Consider the following 18,368-nt stretch of genomic DNA (forward strand, 5'->3'; position numbering starts at 1 on the left):
GAGAAATTGGCCTACTTTGAGGTCAATGCTGCTGGGTGTAATAATACTACCGCACCTCTGGGATAATCCGAAAAATTGCAGTCAAACTCTGCTTGTCTCCAATACCATTCTTAGTCCTCTCATCTACCTGTAGTTTTCTCTTCTAGCAAGTATGTTCTCTAATAGCTTCAAAGCTTAGCTGTCTCATCATGTAATTTATCCATATGATCCCAACGCTTTCTTCAGGATATTGAATAAAATCAGGGATAGAATCTAGAAATAAATCAGAAAGCTAGGGAGTAAGGAATCCCCTTATCAAGGAGGCATAGGAAGTAAACCCCTCCAAAGGTCTGTCTTTTATAAATACATGCTCTCTTCATGGAGAAGGTTTTGAGCAAAATGTTACAGCTGGCTTTTGAGTCTTATTAAAGTTTGTACAGTTCTTCCAAAAAGAGAATGGGTAAAGGTACAATATTTTCAAAGGAAGCATTTCTGACAGTGGTGCAAAAATATATTTCCCATAACCAAGACTTTTGCAAGTCAGTAATAATTTTGGAAGCCCCAGTTTTACAAAATACACCCCTCACGTAAGACTGATTTCCTAAAAGTACCAAGCAAGTGCCCCCCCTGAAAATCAGTACATGCTGAATGTGTAGTATAATCCAACTTTGGGATTATACTACACAGAGTAGCGAACCACGCTATTGAATCCCACAGAAATCAGTGAGACTTACTGACATGCACAGAGATACCCATGCGTTTGAATGCTTTGCTATCTTGGAGGGCATCACAAGCTAGGGATGGGGCTTCCAGACCATGACGGGAAAGGCAGAGAGGCAGGATGGGAGAAGGATGGGTCAGGGTTAGAGTTTACTAACTGCCTATTTAAATTAAATGAATGGAAAAGCAGCCACAATCCATATGAACACTCGAGCATAGGTGTGGCTTGATCTTGAAGAGATTCATGGATTTGGCTTTGTCAGTAATGATCAAAAAGCTATCCAGCCTCCTGGAGTGGAGGACCAATCAAGACTAGACTGTTTTGGGAAACTTACTTTTTGGCCAGTAGGTCAGCAACACAAGGACAGACTTTTTTTTGGCATTTTAGGTCAGACACATCCAGACCTTCACCTAAAGTCCATTGAAGTCAATAGACCCTTGATGCCAGTGAACTTTATGCAAAATCCCTAATCCTGTAATTCATTGGGGTTTAGTTCAAGGGTTCATTTTCATGCAGACCTGTTCATTCTCTCTCACACAGAGTTAACTGTTTTAGAGGGTATTAGCTTCTTCTGAACATGTGTTACAAAAAGTGAATTGAACCCAGTTTTAAATATCTCTCCTGATTTGTAATAGTCCTTAAAGGCAACAGAAGGCTTATGTCCAATTACTATAATTCAGGCATCTCTAATGTGGGATGGCTTCTGCAAGTCAGTCAAAGTGCATGTATTCTCTACTTACTCTTTACAGACCTTTTCTAGTGTCCAGTCATAGAAAGAATTCATATAATAAAAGTGGTTTATATGTCTTAAAGATGTACCAATACTGCGAAATATTTGTATGGGAGCGTGCTTTAGCCACACATATGCCCCTTTTCTATCACTTTCTTTAAATATCTGTGCAATGCCACCTAATTTATCTGACTAATCAGAATTAATCTGCCCAGCACAATAATATGACTCAGAATGTGATCATTATAGCATGTAAAGAAGAAATTGGGGGACGGGAGCATTGGACAATTGCAGATAAATAAATGGAAGAAATCTCACTCAGTATAGAAATTTGCTGCAGCATGCAAAAAGAGCGTAAATTCCTGTGTCTTTGTGATCTATTTGCTTAGCTCTAAAATTAATCAAGTTGTATTTTGAGTCCTCAGGTATATTATAGCTACAAAGGAGGCAATGTGATGGAGTAGCGAGACTTGTAGGCAGGGAAACCAAAGATACTCAGTATTTGGCAGCATCAGACACACTGTTTTCACTGCTATAAGATTATGTTAATAGCCTATCCACTTTGCAAAGCACTTTGCACAACAGAGAGTCATCAGTCATCCCCTCTTTTTAAAGTTTATAAAGAATTGTGCCATTTCCCCATGGTTTTGGTAGATGGTTCCTTACATTTGTGAAGAGGTTATCTGGTGCACCAGCACATGCATTAGTGATGGAGCCTTGGATTTGCCTGAGGCTATAACTTGATTCACTTAGATGCTTAAGCCAGCATTGGGTTCGACAATAGAGTAATTTGTTGGGATGTGCTATAGCATTTACAACAGTCAAATAATTAACTCTCATTCATCCTTGAGTTAGTTCTTAGGCACCTAACTTCCTCAGGTACTTTTGAGGTCCCACTTAACCTAGAGCCAGCATTACCAAACCTATATGAAGAACATTAGGTTCTTAAATAAATCCACATTTAGATATTTCATTGGGTGGCTGGGCAGAGCCATCTTGCAACCTTGCATGCCATTAAATTCAATGCTAAAAGTTAGGAAACTAACAGCTGTCTTTCAGGGTTGACATACTGTGCCATGGCAGCAGCACCCTTTGTACTGACTGCCTCCTGAATTGGAAGCAATGTAGACACCTCTGCAAGGCATTGCAGGCAGGCCAATTAGCACTGCTGAGTGACAGTGCTAGTTAGCCAGTCCCCATACTAGTTAATCTGCCCCAGGGTAGGGTAGATGTGGCTATGTGTGGGAAAGGCTGGCCACATGGAGTGGGAGGACCCATTTTTTTGTGCTAGGTGTTTTTCACGGAGTCAAGCACAGGGTTGAGGATAGGGGTGGGGGGCACGCAGGAGGGAACAGTATCATACTTTGGTGCTCTAACAGACTGGGTAGTAACTGGCCTCTACTGCATGTGCAGCAACTGCCCTAGTTTGTACTTACATTTCCTGTGAAATTCCAGAATGAAACTTCCAGGTCTTATTCCATGGGAATTAAACATCAGTGACTGAAAGATTTCTGCACGTTCTGAGTCTGAGGGTTTTTCTGTTGAGTGAGGTCTTTCTTTTATTGGACCAGCTTTTGGGCTCTGAGTGCCCTTCCAACAGGTCCCAAAACTCCAGTATCACAAAGCCATTTCCTGAAGTTATTTGTCACAGTAAATTTACACCCTTAATGCTTCCCAGGGTTGGTTGGAGTCACATTTGTGCCACCATAAAAATTGTTATGTAACCATACATGATTTTTCTGACCAATCATAATTAATCAGCAAAGCTCAATAATATCAGAGACTCAGCATATGATCAGTATGGCATGTAAAGAAGGAATGGGGGGAAGGGAACATTGGACAATTGCAGATAAATAAATGGAAGAAATCTTACTCTGTTTAGAAATCTGCTCTAGTATGCAAGACTAAATTCCTGTGTCCTTGTGATCTATTTGCTTAGCTCTAGTATTAATCAAGTTGTGTATTGAGTCCTCAGGTATGTTATAGCTACAAGGGAGGCAATGTGATGGAGTGGCAGGCAAATAGACTTCCCTACCCTTTGTCAGGCCACATCAGTGGAAATTCAGTGGCGTGACAAAAGATAGTGATAAATTCTCTCTTTATCGTGGAGAATATCTGTTAGCTCTGTGGCAAGAGATTCCAGGCAGCCTGAGCTGTCTGCACTCTGCAGCCAACTTGGGCAGGTGATCTGGGGGCTTGAGAGTCCTTAAGCCCCTGGAGCACCTGTCTGGGTTTCCCCACTTACACAGGCACCTTGGAGAATCTCATGGTGCTGCTTTATAAGTGGGTTCCCCACTTACAGAGACACACCTTGGGATCTCCAGGGGCACATTTCTATAGGTGGGGAAAACTTGCAGGTCCCAGTTTAGAGGCACAGGACCCAGGGCCCAGGGACTCCTTAGTGCCCCATGTCTCCACGGTGGGGACCTGCTTACCCAGGCCAGCTGGAATCTCTGAGGGTGGATCTGGGTAAGCAGGGAAAGCACAACTCCATGTGCCACATCATGGCACAGCTGATCTACTTCATTCAGCAACATCTATTTCTAGCCCTAGAGTAAAAGGAGTTAACTTGCTTATTCTCTCTGTGGAAAGAAGACGCTAACACTCTGAAAATAAGGGTATGCTGCTTTTCTCAGTAATTCTTCTAATAATAAAGGCTTCCATTTAACATTTAGATTTGATCATTACAGAGTAAATAAAGGGTGATTGCTTGATTGTGGCTGATCTTTCCAAACTGCCCCAAAATTATATTGAATGATGTATAATTAATGACAGATCATGTAATTCTTTCTTCAAGTGTCACAGATATATTTGGAGTTGTATTTTTCTTTCCTTTGTTTTTTTTTAACCCACACCCCAGTTGTGCACAAAGTGGTAACCCCAGGAGAAACAGCCACCAGCGCAAAATCAATCAGCAGGAGGAGAGCTGCCAGAATCTGACGGACTTCACCCCAGCTCGTGTGCCCAGCAACCTGGACATATTTACAGCTTATAACGAAACACTGCAGTGCTCCCATGAGTGTGTCAGGACAGCTGTGCCTGTGTACACAGAGGAGGCATTGCACTCACCAGGGGATTATAAAACAACGTTCAATGGAAACAGGTAAGACAGGCATCGATCACAGTTTCCATGCACACTTACAATCTCACATTTATTTACAGTAGCTATTAGTCTCATTTTATTAATTTTACCAATGGAAGAAATTCTAGGGAATAATAAATCCAGCAATGACAAAATCCATCTTAGGAACAGTATGGCACAGAGAAACTCCAGTTGTTCTTTAAAGCCATGATGTGCCTCTTCTTTTTCCAAATTAACTGGTCAATTAGGTATATTTGCGAGGTGTCAATTTGGTTTGGTTTGCACAACCTGCTGTTTAGAACCACTAATGCAAAACTCACCCTCCAAACTGAGGACAAGCAATTACTCAGAGCCTTTGTGACCAGCAGGCATAGGACCTAATATTTATATTGCTTGTCACATGGCAACTCTAAGTAGTGGAGCTATTGTCCTTGCAATGCCAGTTGGCTTCACCTTGAACACATCTTGTTACACTGTGCTGCTTTGTAGCACCACACATTTTTCAATTCCCCTTGCCTACTTCAACAAAGAAATCTACCTCAAATTTGTCTTCCGGCATTTATATGCTGCTTTTTTTAAGCAGCATCTAAACAGCTGTTCAATTTCAAATGAGGAATTGTGATTAATGAAAGAATAGATTGCATGAATGAATCATGTGAATTATGTTATCTGGTATGAAATAATAATATATTAAGCAAGGAAACACGACAGGACTTTCTAGATGGAGGAATTTTAAAAATTGGGACATCATTCTGTCTTTTGCCTGTATGGGAAGGGAGGCTGGCTGGAGAACTTGGTAAGTGACCTCTTTCCACTGCAGATACTAGCCTTCAGTCAAAGTTTAATTGCATGGGGCACTGGTTCTGATTGAGTTGTGGGTTTTTTAGGAGGAGGTATTCATTAATGATTGGTGCAGAGATTTACCTAAATCGCTCCACACAGTAAATGTGTTTGCTGTCAGATGAAGAAAAAAACCCTGATGACTTTTAATGAAGGGGAGAACTCCCCAAAACGTCTTCAAATATATAATCTCATTGAACTATAAGTGACATTTAATGCACAGAGCCCTTATCCTAAGTGCATGAAGAATAGAAGCCTAAACTAAAGCCATTGTAATACACTTCTTTTTAAGTACCTTTGAATACCTTTGCGTGTGTGTGTGCGCACGCGCATGCGCGTGCATGACATTTGCTAGTTGCCATATTCTGGGGTTTCCACAGGTATTGGGAGGCAAAGAATTGGCAAGGATTTTCAAACCATTTCATTGAGTGTATGTATATGTTGGTTTTCACATGAACTCCAGCCAACCAATGCTGGGACATGAAGGGGAGCATTTTGTTTTGTTTTCCTGTCTTGTCTGTGTTTTGTCTGGAACACTGGCAATGTCGATTTTTTGCACTGCTTTTAATACCGTCCCTGATATGTGAGCATTGGTTGGAAGCGGTTCATTGCTTTTTTGTCTTAAAGTAATGCTTTTTTTGGAAATTATTGGCCTCCACAATTCTCCTTGAAGCCCAGTTCAATCAGAGCAGTCACTTTATAACTAACTAATGAGGGCAGTCCCAGTAGTCTACCAGCAGGCTCCCACAAACACTATATTTTTCCAGGTGACCCACCTCAGTGTGCCACAGCAATGCTGGGGTAGTGATCATTCCCTGTTACTTACACCTGGGAACAGGAAACACGAGAAAAGCAGCTCAAAGGAAAAGGAGCAAGAGGAGAAATACTTTAAAAAGAGGGAGATACTGTGATCCATGTTTGGACTACAACTTCTTAAATCAGTGATTTTCAACCTTTTTTCATTTGTGGATCCCTAAAAACATTTTAACAGAGGTGTGGACCCCTTTGGAAATGTTTAATGGAGGTGCAGACCCCTTTGAATTATAAGTGTGGATATTCATATGCTTTTGAGTGATCATAATAAACTTTTCTGGACTCCTCAGACATAGTCTTTGGACCCCCAGGGGTCAACGGGACACAGGTTGAAAACCACTACTCTAAAAAATTAGCTTGGTTCAGAGTTACTGTATTTCATTTATGGGATGGGGGACAAAAATGGCATCGCAATTCATCATCATCTTCCTGGTGCTAGCCTGATTTTGCAAAGGCCAATAAGCCCATCCAAAGCATTATTTTAGAGATTATTTTTTCCCTTTAAAAAAAAAAAAAAAGCTGATTTTGGCAGCAGGCCTGACTAGGCTTGCTTGTTGTGTGTTATGTACCAGCACGCGCAAGCCCATTTTTCTGCTCGCTGCAGACCCTCTTCTTCTGATCGGCATCTTATTCCAGTGGCCTTTGTGTCTGAGAAATGGTTTGAAATCTCCTGCTGACTGGCCGAAGTCTGTTTTACTTCCTGGGGGCAGGGCAGACGCCATGTGGCTATTTCCTGGTACGTACCACTCTTAAGAACTCTTTTCTTTTTTTGACCATCCCTGCTCTTGTACCTCTGAACGTGTCTGTGTGTAGCTAGACCCCCTTCACCAGTGTATCCCCTGTGTAATGCTAACCAACTAGTTGATTCTTGTATTTGACTTGCTTAAGTTAGCCTGCTTAGTAGATGGTAAATGCCTTCTGAGTTAAAAGGAAGATTTGGTATCAGGAGTCCTTTACTTTTATCCTGAATTAGAGATGAGCATGAACTGAAACTAAAGAATGTAGCCCCAGATTTCATTGGAGGGCATATGTTAGAGGGCAAAGCCAGAATGCCCAGATGCAAAAATGCCGTAAACATTTGAGGTAGTTCATCTCTGGATCCAAATTTTGGCCCACCCTAACACCTCCTTTAGGTTTAACAAATGATGCTAATTTCAGTGCTATAAAATGGCTTCCTTTTGCGATTAACTCTGTGTTGCATGCCAGATAGTCTACTTCATACTAGTGACCACACATATTCTATGCATTTTCCATCAATTTTCCAGAGCTCATCTGTCTGGGATTTTGGAACAAGCAACATTTTCATGCTTTCACTGCAACAGTAGCAGCAAAACCTTTCTTTTTCCTTCTGCAGGAAACCATATCTACCATCAACTATTCTGCCTGTGTAATCTAGGTTCAAAGCTTGGAGAAAGATGCAACCAAACTAATACAAATATATTTTTAGGAGTCATTTTCTTTTTTTTTTATCTTGTGCCATTTCTTCCTCCTTGTCTTTCTTTTGAAGGTGGCATTGCAGGTAGCAGTGGGAGGAAAAGCAATTAGGATTAACTATATGGCATTTTAGTGTAGGGCAGCAATGCCAGTTTGAGCCACACACTCAGGCAAATTAATTGGTCAATCCCAAATCCCTGCTGTAATGAATCACATATTCACGCTAAATGAAATTTCCAACCTTCCCTAACTGCAACTTACTTGGAATAGCCTGTTTAACATTATGCTCAGCTATTGAACACAGAAATGTAATTAGATTAGAATGGAAAGAGAATAAAAAGTTAATAGTCTCTGCTGCGGCTTGGTATGGTTGTGTCTGGCCAGGCAAGGTGAAATGCATACCTGTCTATGTGCATTGATTAGGGTGGGAGATAACAGAGAGCAAATATTTTATCAGGATTCTTATCACAGTCTATCCTCTTTGTCTGCAATAATATAATTATCATGCACATTAAAACCACACTCCTTTTGCAGTTCAAAATACACGTGGCAACCAAGAACTTCTCTTATGGCTGGAGGATTTTCATTTTTATTGTGGCAAAATCTCTGTACCAATCAGAGGCAGATGGACGGAAGACATTTCCATCGCATTTGTAAAAGAATATGAGATATACATCCCATTTTCTAAGTTATGCCCTCTGTGATAGCACTGGGCCCCAATTCAGTAGAGGCAACAAGTCTTTTACCACATGTGCAGATATTCTTTTGTGGTGATGCAGGATGACAGCCTGGATTGGCCAAGCCCCCATGTCATTAATGAGGGGAGGCAAGTCAAATAATGAAGCTCTGAACTACAGTTCATTCATTTTTGTATGGGAAGTGTACAACAAATGCCATGCCTCTTATTTGCCAAGCAGTTCTATCTGCAATATATTTCTAGAGGTACCCAGATAGTACTGGAGACCCTCACTGAGTTCTACTGGGGAGTGTTTGAATTCAGATCAGATTTTACTTCATCCAAAAAACTAAAACACGGGCTGGTTCAGACCTAAGTTTCATTACAGTCAGCCCTCCCTGCCCTCCACCTTCAATGAGAAGGAAAGAAGAGTGTCCAATTCAGGACCTCTTCCCCTTGTTTGTTTGGGTTTAAAAATAATAATTCAATGCTATTAAATTCCAAACTGCACACCAGTTGGCTGCCGTGAAGAGGGTGGAGACACTGTTCTCCCTTGTTACAAAGGACAGAAGTCTGGCAATGGGTCTAGACTACTGTAAAGTAGATCAGATGTCAGAAAAATGCTTCCTAACTGTGAGAACTGTAGGACAATGGAACGCGCTACCCAGAGAAACAGTGGCATCTCTTTCACGGGAGGTTATCAAGAAGAGGCTGGATAGTAATCACACTGAGACAGTATAGGAATAGCATATCTTGCATCCCTGCAAGGGGTTGAGCTAAATGATCCTTGAGGTCCCTTCTAGTTCCCTGAGTGATTTGGGATGAAGTCCTGGCTCACTGAAGTTAGTGTGAGGATTCCTCCTCATCCCTCCCCCTTCAGTCTAACAATATATTTTATAATTACAACGGCCGTGTCTGTTTTCACTCAGAATAGATGCTGATGCACAGCGCTTTTGTCAGTGGTAAAAAGCCCAGGAAGGGTGTCAGAGAACATAAACTGAAAAGATGATCTAAGTACATTTCCTTTAGAACAGGGGTTGGCAACATTTTTGGCCAACATTTTTGGCCTGCAGCCTCAACTTGTAAGATGTTGGTGTGCCAGGGGTGTACAGCAAAGAAGCCTCAAGAGGCCCGGTCATTGTTGTAGTAGTGGAGCCCTGGGCCCTTTCCCAATGCCTGAGTGCCAAGCAAAATGCCTTTGTGCGCCATGCTGTGGCACATGTGCCGGGGGTTGCCCACCCCTGCCTTAGAAGCACAGACCTCAATATTAGCTTCGAACTACAATTCGCCAATGGCCATACAGAAAAATAGTGTCAATCGACTGCCCAAAATCCCTACATAATAAACTTTGTGGCTTCCATGAGCTCTGCCTTCAAGCAATGAAAAATGTTTTTAATCCAAATATCCCCAGCAACCCTCACGTTTAAAATAGAAATTAAGTAAAATAATTACCTCTGGGACACTGTCTCCTATAGGAAATCTATGAAGCTTCTGCTGATATTTATTGAGGTTTTATAAAATTCTGTACCAGAAATTAAAGCCTCAATACTTTTCAATAGGTTTTTCAAAATAATTCCATGACAAGTCTGTCATGCTTTGTTAAAGTCTTAAAATTTAGCATTGATTTATTTTCATGGAACCCATAAAATGTCTATTGACATGCTCTGGAAAATCTATAAAAAATTTACTTGGAACATTAGGCCTTTAATAATATTTAAAATATTAATAAAGTCCTGGAAGCTGATGTTGCATTCCATTAATATTAATATGATAAGACTTCCCCTGAAACAAATGCAAGGCTAATCCTAATTTTAAGCTACACACTCTTTGCATGCTTGCATATTTTTACTGGACTGAATCATTTTAAACATGTTTTTCTTAAACAAATTTACTACATAGATTTCAGTAGCATATGGATGCTTTTGTCTGAGGATGGTCTCACGGTCTGGATAACAGATGAAATTATCTCCAAACTGAAGCAAACAAAATCTCTTTAAAAGCCAGTGGAAAAGTTGTTTATTTTTCTCCCTATGCTGGTTATTTTTCATGCACATTTGTCTCTGCCTTTCAGACAGGCTGTCCGGACTGGAAGGAGGAACTATCAGAAATATTGTATGATAAGGTTTCCAAGGAAGATTTGTAGCACTCTGTTACTTTGACATTTCTGGAGCTCAGCCTTCAGACTTTTAGGCAGAGGTGCTCTAGAAAGCATTAGGGCTAGGGACAGACATTCTAAAAGCCTGAGCCTGAATTGATTCAATCTTTGCAGGTTAGTCTAACCTGCAAAGCTTGAACCGATTTGGAAGTGGATCAACATTCCCTTTTCATTCCAGAAATGCAGGCGCCCTTTCCCTTCCATAGTACTGAGCTTAGGAGGGTGGGGGGCATGGCCAGGCCCCTGCAGGATGCTCTGATTAGGGAGGGATTCCCCCCACCACCACCCAGCAGCCCAGCAGGGAGTTGATAACACAGTGTTTATCACCCCTAACTCAGTGTTTATCAGCCCATTAAGAAAACAAAAGCCTCTGTCATTAGTTCAAGCTCTTCTTAAACAACTTTTTTCCAAGGATGGAATAGAGGGAAATTTCCAGCTACCTGTTGATTAGCTCCAAAAAGCCCTAAATCAATACATTCCTATCTGCCTTTGCTCTGTCTCACACACCACAGGCCGTACCCAGCATGTGGTATGCTAGCTAATACTGAGAGGGGTCTGTGTAAGGCAGAGGGGAGGGAGGAATCCCTGCTTGAGCAGGGAGTGGTGAGGGGGAGGGAAAAAGCAGGAGGAAGCCAGGCAGACCCCGCTGTAGAGCAGGAGGAAGCCAGGCAGACCTTGCTGTATGTGCAGTCTCTGCCTGAGCTGCAGCCAGGGAGCAGAGGGGAGGAGCCAACCCTGCTCTCTGAAGCAGAGAGCACCGCCCAGCCCAGAGAGCATCCTAGGATGCTGGGGGACTCTGATTTAACTTAAAGCAGGAAGGGGTCTGGGACAAAAGTTTCATAAACTGGTTTGACCCAAATCAGTTAAGTCTGATACTACATTCAACCAGGTTTATCTCAAACTGGTTTCAGCCATTTTCAAACTGGTTTATGTGCACTGAACATCTGTTCTGTCACAGGTTTAAACCAGTTTCTGATCACTTAAATCGGTTTATATGCAATGTCTGTCCCTAGCCTAGGTGCCCAGCTCCTACTTATTTTTCAAATACCCCTGAAAATTCCAATTGAAACATGTAGGACCAGGGTCTATGGAATAGCCTGCATGCAAAAGGCTCTCCCGATTCACATGAGTTTGCAGGATCAGGATTTTATCAGGACCAAATTGAATATCTTAAGGACAACATGCTCATGGAATGAATAGCTTGGTTGCTTGTACTGGGTGAGATATTTAACTCATGAATTGTTCCTTGTCATTACTGTTACAATGTGCTGTCACTGGACAGACTAAGTGCATGGAAAAGCTGTGAGGTTGAGACTGCAACTGCCTCCTATTACTAGTACTGAAAGTGATGGAAAATCTACTTAGAAGTTCTTACATACCCCAGCGGTCTGCTGTACAGGTGAATATCTTCACCACAGGATTTTATAGTACTAGCAAAGTAGCCTGAAGGTGACTGACTCAACTTTAACTGGCTGCACTCTATAGCTGGAAAACGTTGCTAGAGAAAGCAAAGCCCAGTACATAAAGGACCTAGATCTTTCTTTCCTTTCCTCATTGCCCTTATACCTCTTTCACTGAGGTTCTGGAGCATATAGGGAATGGAGCACTGGATCAGCATGATCGTGGAAAGTCACATGATCCTAATTGCCAATAGGTGGTTGTTAGAAAGTAATGTCTCCCCAGCTACTTTCATTTAGGGAATGAATTCCTGCACTTCTGGTTGGTAGATTGTTATCGACATCCCAACTTGCAGAGTCAAACCAAGGCACAGATAAGGTAAGAAGCTTCAGGGGAAGTTAACAGAGTCAAGAAGAAACAGAAGGGTCATGTAGGTTTTCACAGAACTTCTGCGGGTGAGTCTGTAACCAGGAAAGTCTTGGCTTGTTCCATTATGAGTGGAACCTTTAGGTGCCTTTCTGGGAGGAATACATCCCCTGAAGAGTATTTATGCAAGGAATCCACTCCTTTTCATGCATCAAAACCTCTATTTAGAGGGTCCAGGCAGTGCTTTAAGTGGTCCATCACCCTTGTTCTAGTTCTCTGCAGTAAGGAAAATTTCTCTCATGATGAAACATCTGTTGAATTCTCCAGCAGATTTGCTGTGCATGTGCTCCAGCCCCTTTGGACTGCTTCCTAGTGGTGAAAGTCACCCTTATGAACAATGCAACGTATGTGCTTTCTTTATGCTTCAAATAGTGTATTTCACCTGCTGCCAATATGATAGCAGGCAAATTTGTCAGCAGTAAGGTTCCCCAATCTCCAGTTATAAGTGAATACTGAATTATTAAATGCAGGTATTTCTACTGGGCAGCTGATTCTGACAATTTTGCCCATTTAGGCTAGGCAAAAAAAAAAAAAAAAGAAAGAAAAACACCCCCAAACCATGACCTACACAGGTTCAAGCTGAAATTCTGATACTATATATGCAAAACAACATGAATTACTCATAGTTGTGAGCAACTCAAAGGCTGAGGCATGTTCACATATAAAATTAGTCACATGGGAATATATTAGGACAAAAAAAAAAATGCCGTTAGTTGAGGATGTACTGTCCAAGAAAGGGTGAAATTTGACAAAATGTTCACCCAGTTCTAATTACAAACCTGGAAGTCAGGCCCAGTTTGTGAGTCTCTGAGGTTTGCTAATCCAACAGGAATTTCTAAGGCCTAGTCCATATTCTAATATTTGCTGCAATTCTTGAAAGTCAGAGTGTGCTGCTGGTTCTGACCTGGAATAAGACATGGCTTGGCTGCTTTGGGTAAATTTCATTTTGACTTTTGGGGTTGGTTCAAAAATCAGAGCAAAGATCTCATTGATAGAAGTTGAATCCAGAAGGGTGAAGTGAAATCTGATGCGGCTCTTGTCCTGAATCCTGGCCTCTTGCTCTATTTGACAAAAATAGTGGAATGAGATCATAGAAAATTCTATAAGGCACTTCAACTGCTGACCTAGTTTGCACAAATGGTATTTTCTGAGTGCAATAAAAATATTATCTTTTGCAGTACCTTAATTAAATAACAATTTTACATAGCTATGTACATGTGAAGCATCATGATTATATAAATGACCACTTGAGATTGCAAAATACTAGTGATAGGATAGATTGGATACTGCCACAGCTTTTGCACTAGGAAGAGATAAGTTCCAGGACTGTACAGTATTTCTCTGCTTTGAAAGCTGCAGGCAGTTGCTGTGATGCCCTCATTCTGCCTAACAGCAGTAAATGTTTTTGTATTAATATTAGCAGATAATGAGTTATCATAAAACATCCAGGCTTGTCTTATGAGAAATAATAGTGCTTCAAACATAGACCTGCTAACAGAGATTAAGTATTCTAAAGAAACTAGTTAATTAAGATTTCAGTTTTACATGAGAGAGAGATGATATTTGGAAAGTCGTTCCCAGCCACTGAGTTGGATGGCTTGTGTAGAGACAGGAAGGAGAAGAGGACAAAGGCACCAAATAAATGGTTTTGATATAGATAAAGAAAAAAGTAGGATTCAATGAATACACAAACCTACCAAAGATGGAAATAGCTGAGAGGTGTCTGGCTGGGGAGATGAAGCAGAGGACCAAACTCTGCTGTCTGCTTTGCTGTAGGGAGGCTGCAGAAGCTGCCTGGGGACGTTCCTCAAACCGATAGGCTAAGTACATCAAAACGCCTGAGCCTGAATCAATTTAATCTTTTCAGGTTAGTCTAACCTGCATAGATTGAGCCAGCAAACAAGAGAATAGACATTCACTTTTGATTCCAGAAATGCAGGCACATGCCTATAGTAGCTAGGTCAGAAGCCAGCGCATGCTAGGGCAAGTGCTTGGCTGGAGAGAAACTGAGCTGGGGGGTGGGGAGGCATAGCCAGGCCCCAGCATGCTGAGTACGATTGAAAAGGGATTTAAACCACTACCCTGGCATGCGCAGCCCCCAGTTGGGGTGTGCCTGGAGGGGGAAGGGGGAAGCAGCCCCTGTCAGGCATTCCCCACCTTCCCTACATGTCGCTCAAGTGCTTCGGGGCATGGCCAGCCCTGGTAGCAGCCTCAAACAAAGGGGAGATGGAGGGGGGCTTAATTTTGCCTTCTCTTCCCTGTCCCATCAACATGGACCCAAGCCATGGTCTGCCAGGCTGGGGTGGAGCAGCTGGTGTCAGGGTTCCCCCTCTTCACTGATGCAATGGCAGGGATGATGGCGTGGCCAGACACCAGCTGATATGGGCCCCTGAGGCAAAGGGGGCAGGGAGGGGGTTTATTCCCCTCTCCCTCCTCTCTATTTCTAGGGAACCCAAGCTGGGGTCTGCGTGGCTGGGGGCTGGCAAAACCTGGCTGTGGACCCCAGCTGCATCTGGCCATGCCCCTGCTACTGCAGCAGTGAGGGGTGCGGGGAGACCCTTGCATGGGCTGCTCCGCCCCAGCCAGCCAGACCCTGGCTGCAATCTGTGCCGGTAGGACAGGGGAGGGAGAGGGAAATTAAATCCCTCTCCATTTCCCCGTTCATTTAAGGCTGATGCCAGGGCTGGCCATCTCCCCTGCCGCTTAAGCGGTGAGCAGGGCCAAGTGTCTGACAGGGGCTGCTGCGCCCCTGCCTGGGAGACCTCAGCTGGGGTCCATGCTGGTGGGACAGGGGAGGGAGCGGGGAATAAACCCCTTCCCTGCCCCCTTCAACTTAGGGAAGCTGGCATCTGGCCATGTCCCCACCACTGCTCTGGCTAGAGAGCAGAGGAGCAGAGCTGGTCATGCTCCGCTGGAGCAGACAGCACAGCCCAGCCCAGCCCAGGGCTGCAGAGTATGCTGGGATGCTGGGGGACTCCGATTTAACTTAAACCAGGAAGGGGTCTGGGACAGAAGTTCCATAACTGACTGAGATCACACCAGTTTAAGTTTGATACTATGTTCGACCAGGTTTATCTCAAACAAGTTTCAGCCATTTTGAAACTGGTTTATGTGCACTGAACTTCTTTTCTGTTGCAGGTTTAAACCCATTTCTGATCACTTAAATCAGTTTATGTGTAATTTCTCTACCTTCTCTTCCTAGCCATAGAGATGGTTTTCCTTTGTGTTATAGCCCAGTTCAATGATATGCATTTCCCACTGAGTGTCGATAAAACAGTGGCTCTAGAGGGAAGCCGTCAGCATCATCCCTACTCTACTATCAACAGAAACAACCAGTCAGGGGAAAAGAGGCAAACCAGTGTCTTAATCTTCAGAGGGGTTTGCTGGGGAGACCCTGCTGATTTGGGAGGGTAGTTGTTATATTTTAGATTAATATCAATCATTTAAAAGATTTAATTAAGGTTTGATAACAGAGAGAGATTATTTATCTCCTGTATAACTATTAATCCTCTATGACTATTTTAATAACGGTTTAGTATTTAGCATAGAATCTTTTCTTCTTATATCTAAATTAAACACATTCTGGAAGCATTTAACTTAAATTCTTATGAAAATTACATTTACAAGCATAAGCACATGTACATGTCTTGCAGGCATACACTTATTCATGCTCAAGTGAATGCAGAACTGCACACACACACGTACATCACAGGCTATACACACAGACCTCATGACTGCATACATACATATTCATAAGCATGTGTAGTTACTTCATGGCACAAATGCATGCCTATATACACAGAGATGGAAAAACACATCTAGGCCTATATCATCTTTACAGATACACATGTGAATACCAGTCCTCATTTTTGCTAATTCATACACGTGCTGTTACACAAACCACATATGTACATAGAATATATGCTGTTCTTTTGTGGGCATATGCACAATGGGAGGCAATTGTTTCCTCAGAGAAAACTTAAAGAACACTGTGTAGTGAGAGATCTTTAAGACAAGGACAAATATATAGCTTAAGAGAAACTTCAATAGGAACTCTGTGCTTTTGATGTTTAACCAATTTTCTATTGATTTCTTTAGGGCATTGAAACTTTAGAAAATCTTGTTAGTACTCATCTTCTTTTTCTCATTTGCTGGGCCACTCAATAATTTTCTTAGCCAGAGCATGAAAAGCACTAGAATTCAAGGATGATCAAAAATAAATTATGTTTGGGAAAACATATTGAGGAGATAAAAGTGTAAAATCAGGAACTCCCAAGCCTCTTATTTGTTCCCACTACTTGCCAAAAGCCTCTTCAGCTCCCCATTGATAGAAATCTGCTTCCTTATTCAAAAGTGTTTTCCCCAAAACACACTGAGACATGAAAGTTGCAAAGCTGAAACTTCTCAAGAGATGGTGAAGTGGATAAGTCAATCTTGAATGCTTATTTAAAAATAATGAGCACAATGCATCAATCTCCAAACAGGACTATGCAGGGCTATAGGGAATGAAGTGTGAACTATATCAACATTCAAGGAACTCACATCAGGTGAAGAGCCACAGAGGATCCTGTAGTGAGCCCGGATACTTTATCTGCTGCTGCCTCTATCCCAGTGGACTGTAGACAACTACCCCAGACTGGACAACTATAGCCCTAAGGGTCTTTTTACCACCTGTGAATAGGCAGAGGACATTATTCCCCTGGACAGACCCACTCCTACCACACTTTCTACAACTGAGGTTGCAGGGGTCAGTAGAGCAGGAACTGGCTGCTGGGGTAGTCTCTTTGACTGCCAGATCTTTGGCTTACAGGTGAAAAACTGGGCTAGACATCAGCTTTCTGTCTGACCCTGGAGCCCAAACCTTAAGAACATTATATAAACTACCCCAATTTCTGGAAGTTGCAAGGTTGGACTGAAAATCACATGGCAACATTCCTTTTTGAGACCTGCCACTCTGTCCAAGAACACTGTCAGGAAAGCTTTTTCCTAACTGTTTTAGTAGTCGTGTTATTCTTAGCATTATGGCTGCTACCTGCTGGCTCTCGTTCAGACACAAGGGCTTCAGCCACTTGTTTTTGCTAGATTCTACAAGCCCTAGGGAGCCGCAGAATCTGTCAGCTCTGGATTTCATGATCGCCTTCTTCCTTTACTGAGGATGACTCAATTTAGTAGTCTATGAGGGCAAATCTACCTTGCCTTTTGCATTTATTGCATAGATTTTCCTTCTGAGGCAGCCTCCCTGAGCAGTAACTGATTCTTTTCCTCCTGTCACAGTGCAGCCCTCCCCCAGCCAGCCAATATGACTTTAATAGACTCAATTTACTCCTACAGTCATGAGTCTAGCAGCCAGGTTACATTTTTCTTCACAGGAGGAGTCTAGTAGGAAGGCAGCCGTTGGAAGTGAGTTAATATTGTGCAGTGTATGCAGGGAATGTGACAGCAGGCAAGTAAATGAAGAGGTACGCATTGTGGAGGCAACAGCTCTGTAGTTAATAGACACAAGAGCCCCGCACATCTTATCTGTGTGATATAGAGTGATTCACAGGCAGTGATCACAGGTGATACAGGTTAGGCTTGTGCGAAACGGCAAGTATTCGGATTCGGCCAATTCAGAGGACAGTGATTCGATTTGGAGATTTGAATCACTGTCCTAATTCGATTTGGCCAAATCAGATCCGAAAGATTTGGTGCCACTTTGGAGATTTGGCCATAGACTAAACAGGCAGCTGACAGCTGCCTCCAGCTGGTAGGTTGGTTGGGGGAAGGAAAGGGCGTGGAGGAGGGCGGGATTGGGGCTGGGGCTGGGACAAGCTGCCCACCTGGAGCAGGGGCGCGGGACTTGGGGAGGAGGTCGGTGGGGGCAGGATGCGGGTGCAGCAGCGCTCAGAGTGGGGGCTCTGCCCTGCGGCCGCTTGTCCAGCTGGGGTGGGGGAGGGGCGGGATGCAGGTGCAGTTCGTTCTGGCAGGAAGGGGGCAAGTTGCTGTAAAGCAGAGCCCCTGCTCCCAGCGCTGCCGCACCTGCATCCCACACCCCCCCAGGGACTCTGCTCTGCCATTGCTTGCCAGCTGGCAAGGAGAGACAGGCGCTGCCGCCCCTTACCGTGCCAGTGCGGG

At 43.0% G+C, this 18,368-nt stretch overlaps 1 protein-coding gene across 2 annotated transcripts in view; it reads left to right on the plus strand.

The window, feature by feature from the left end:
- AJAP1 (adherens junctions associated protein 1) overlaps window positions 1-18,368 on the plus strand; it is an 80,400-nt gene that overhangs the window by 60,722 nt on the left and 1,310 nt on the right. The window contains exons 4-5 of one of the 2 annotated variants that reach the window (XR_003092068.1): window positions 4,291-4,533; window positions 6,770-6,901. Coding sequence is in view for 1 of the 2 variants with exons in the window: in XM_025193409.1 (XP_025049194.1) it covers window positions 4,291-4,533; window positions 6,738-6,901 (407 nt within the window). In the remaining variant the exon portion in view is untranslated. Of the gene's footprint in view, window positions 1-4,290; window positions 4,534-6,737; window positions 6,902-18,368 lie in introns of both variants that reach the window. The other variant, XM_025193409.1, reaches the window with a different exon arrangement.

Source organism: Alligator sinensis, unplaced genomic scaffold, assembly GCF_000455745.1.
Source record: "Alligator sinensis unplaced genomic scaffold, ASM45574v1 scaffold136_1, whole genome shotgun sequence".
NCBI lineage: Eukaryota > Metazoa > Chordata > Crocodylia > Alligatoridae > Alligator > Alligator sinensis.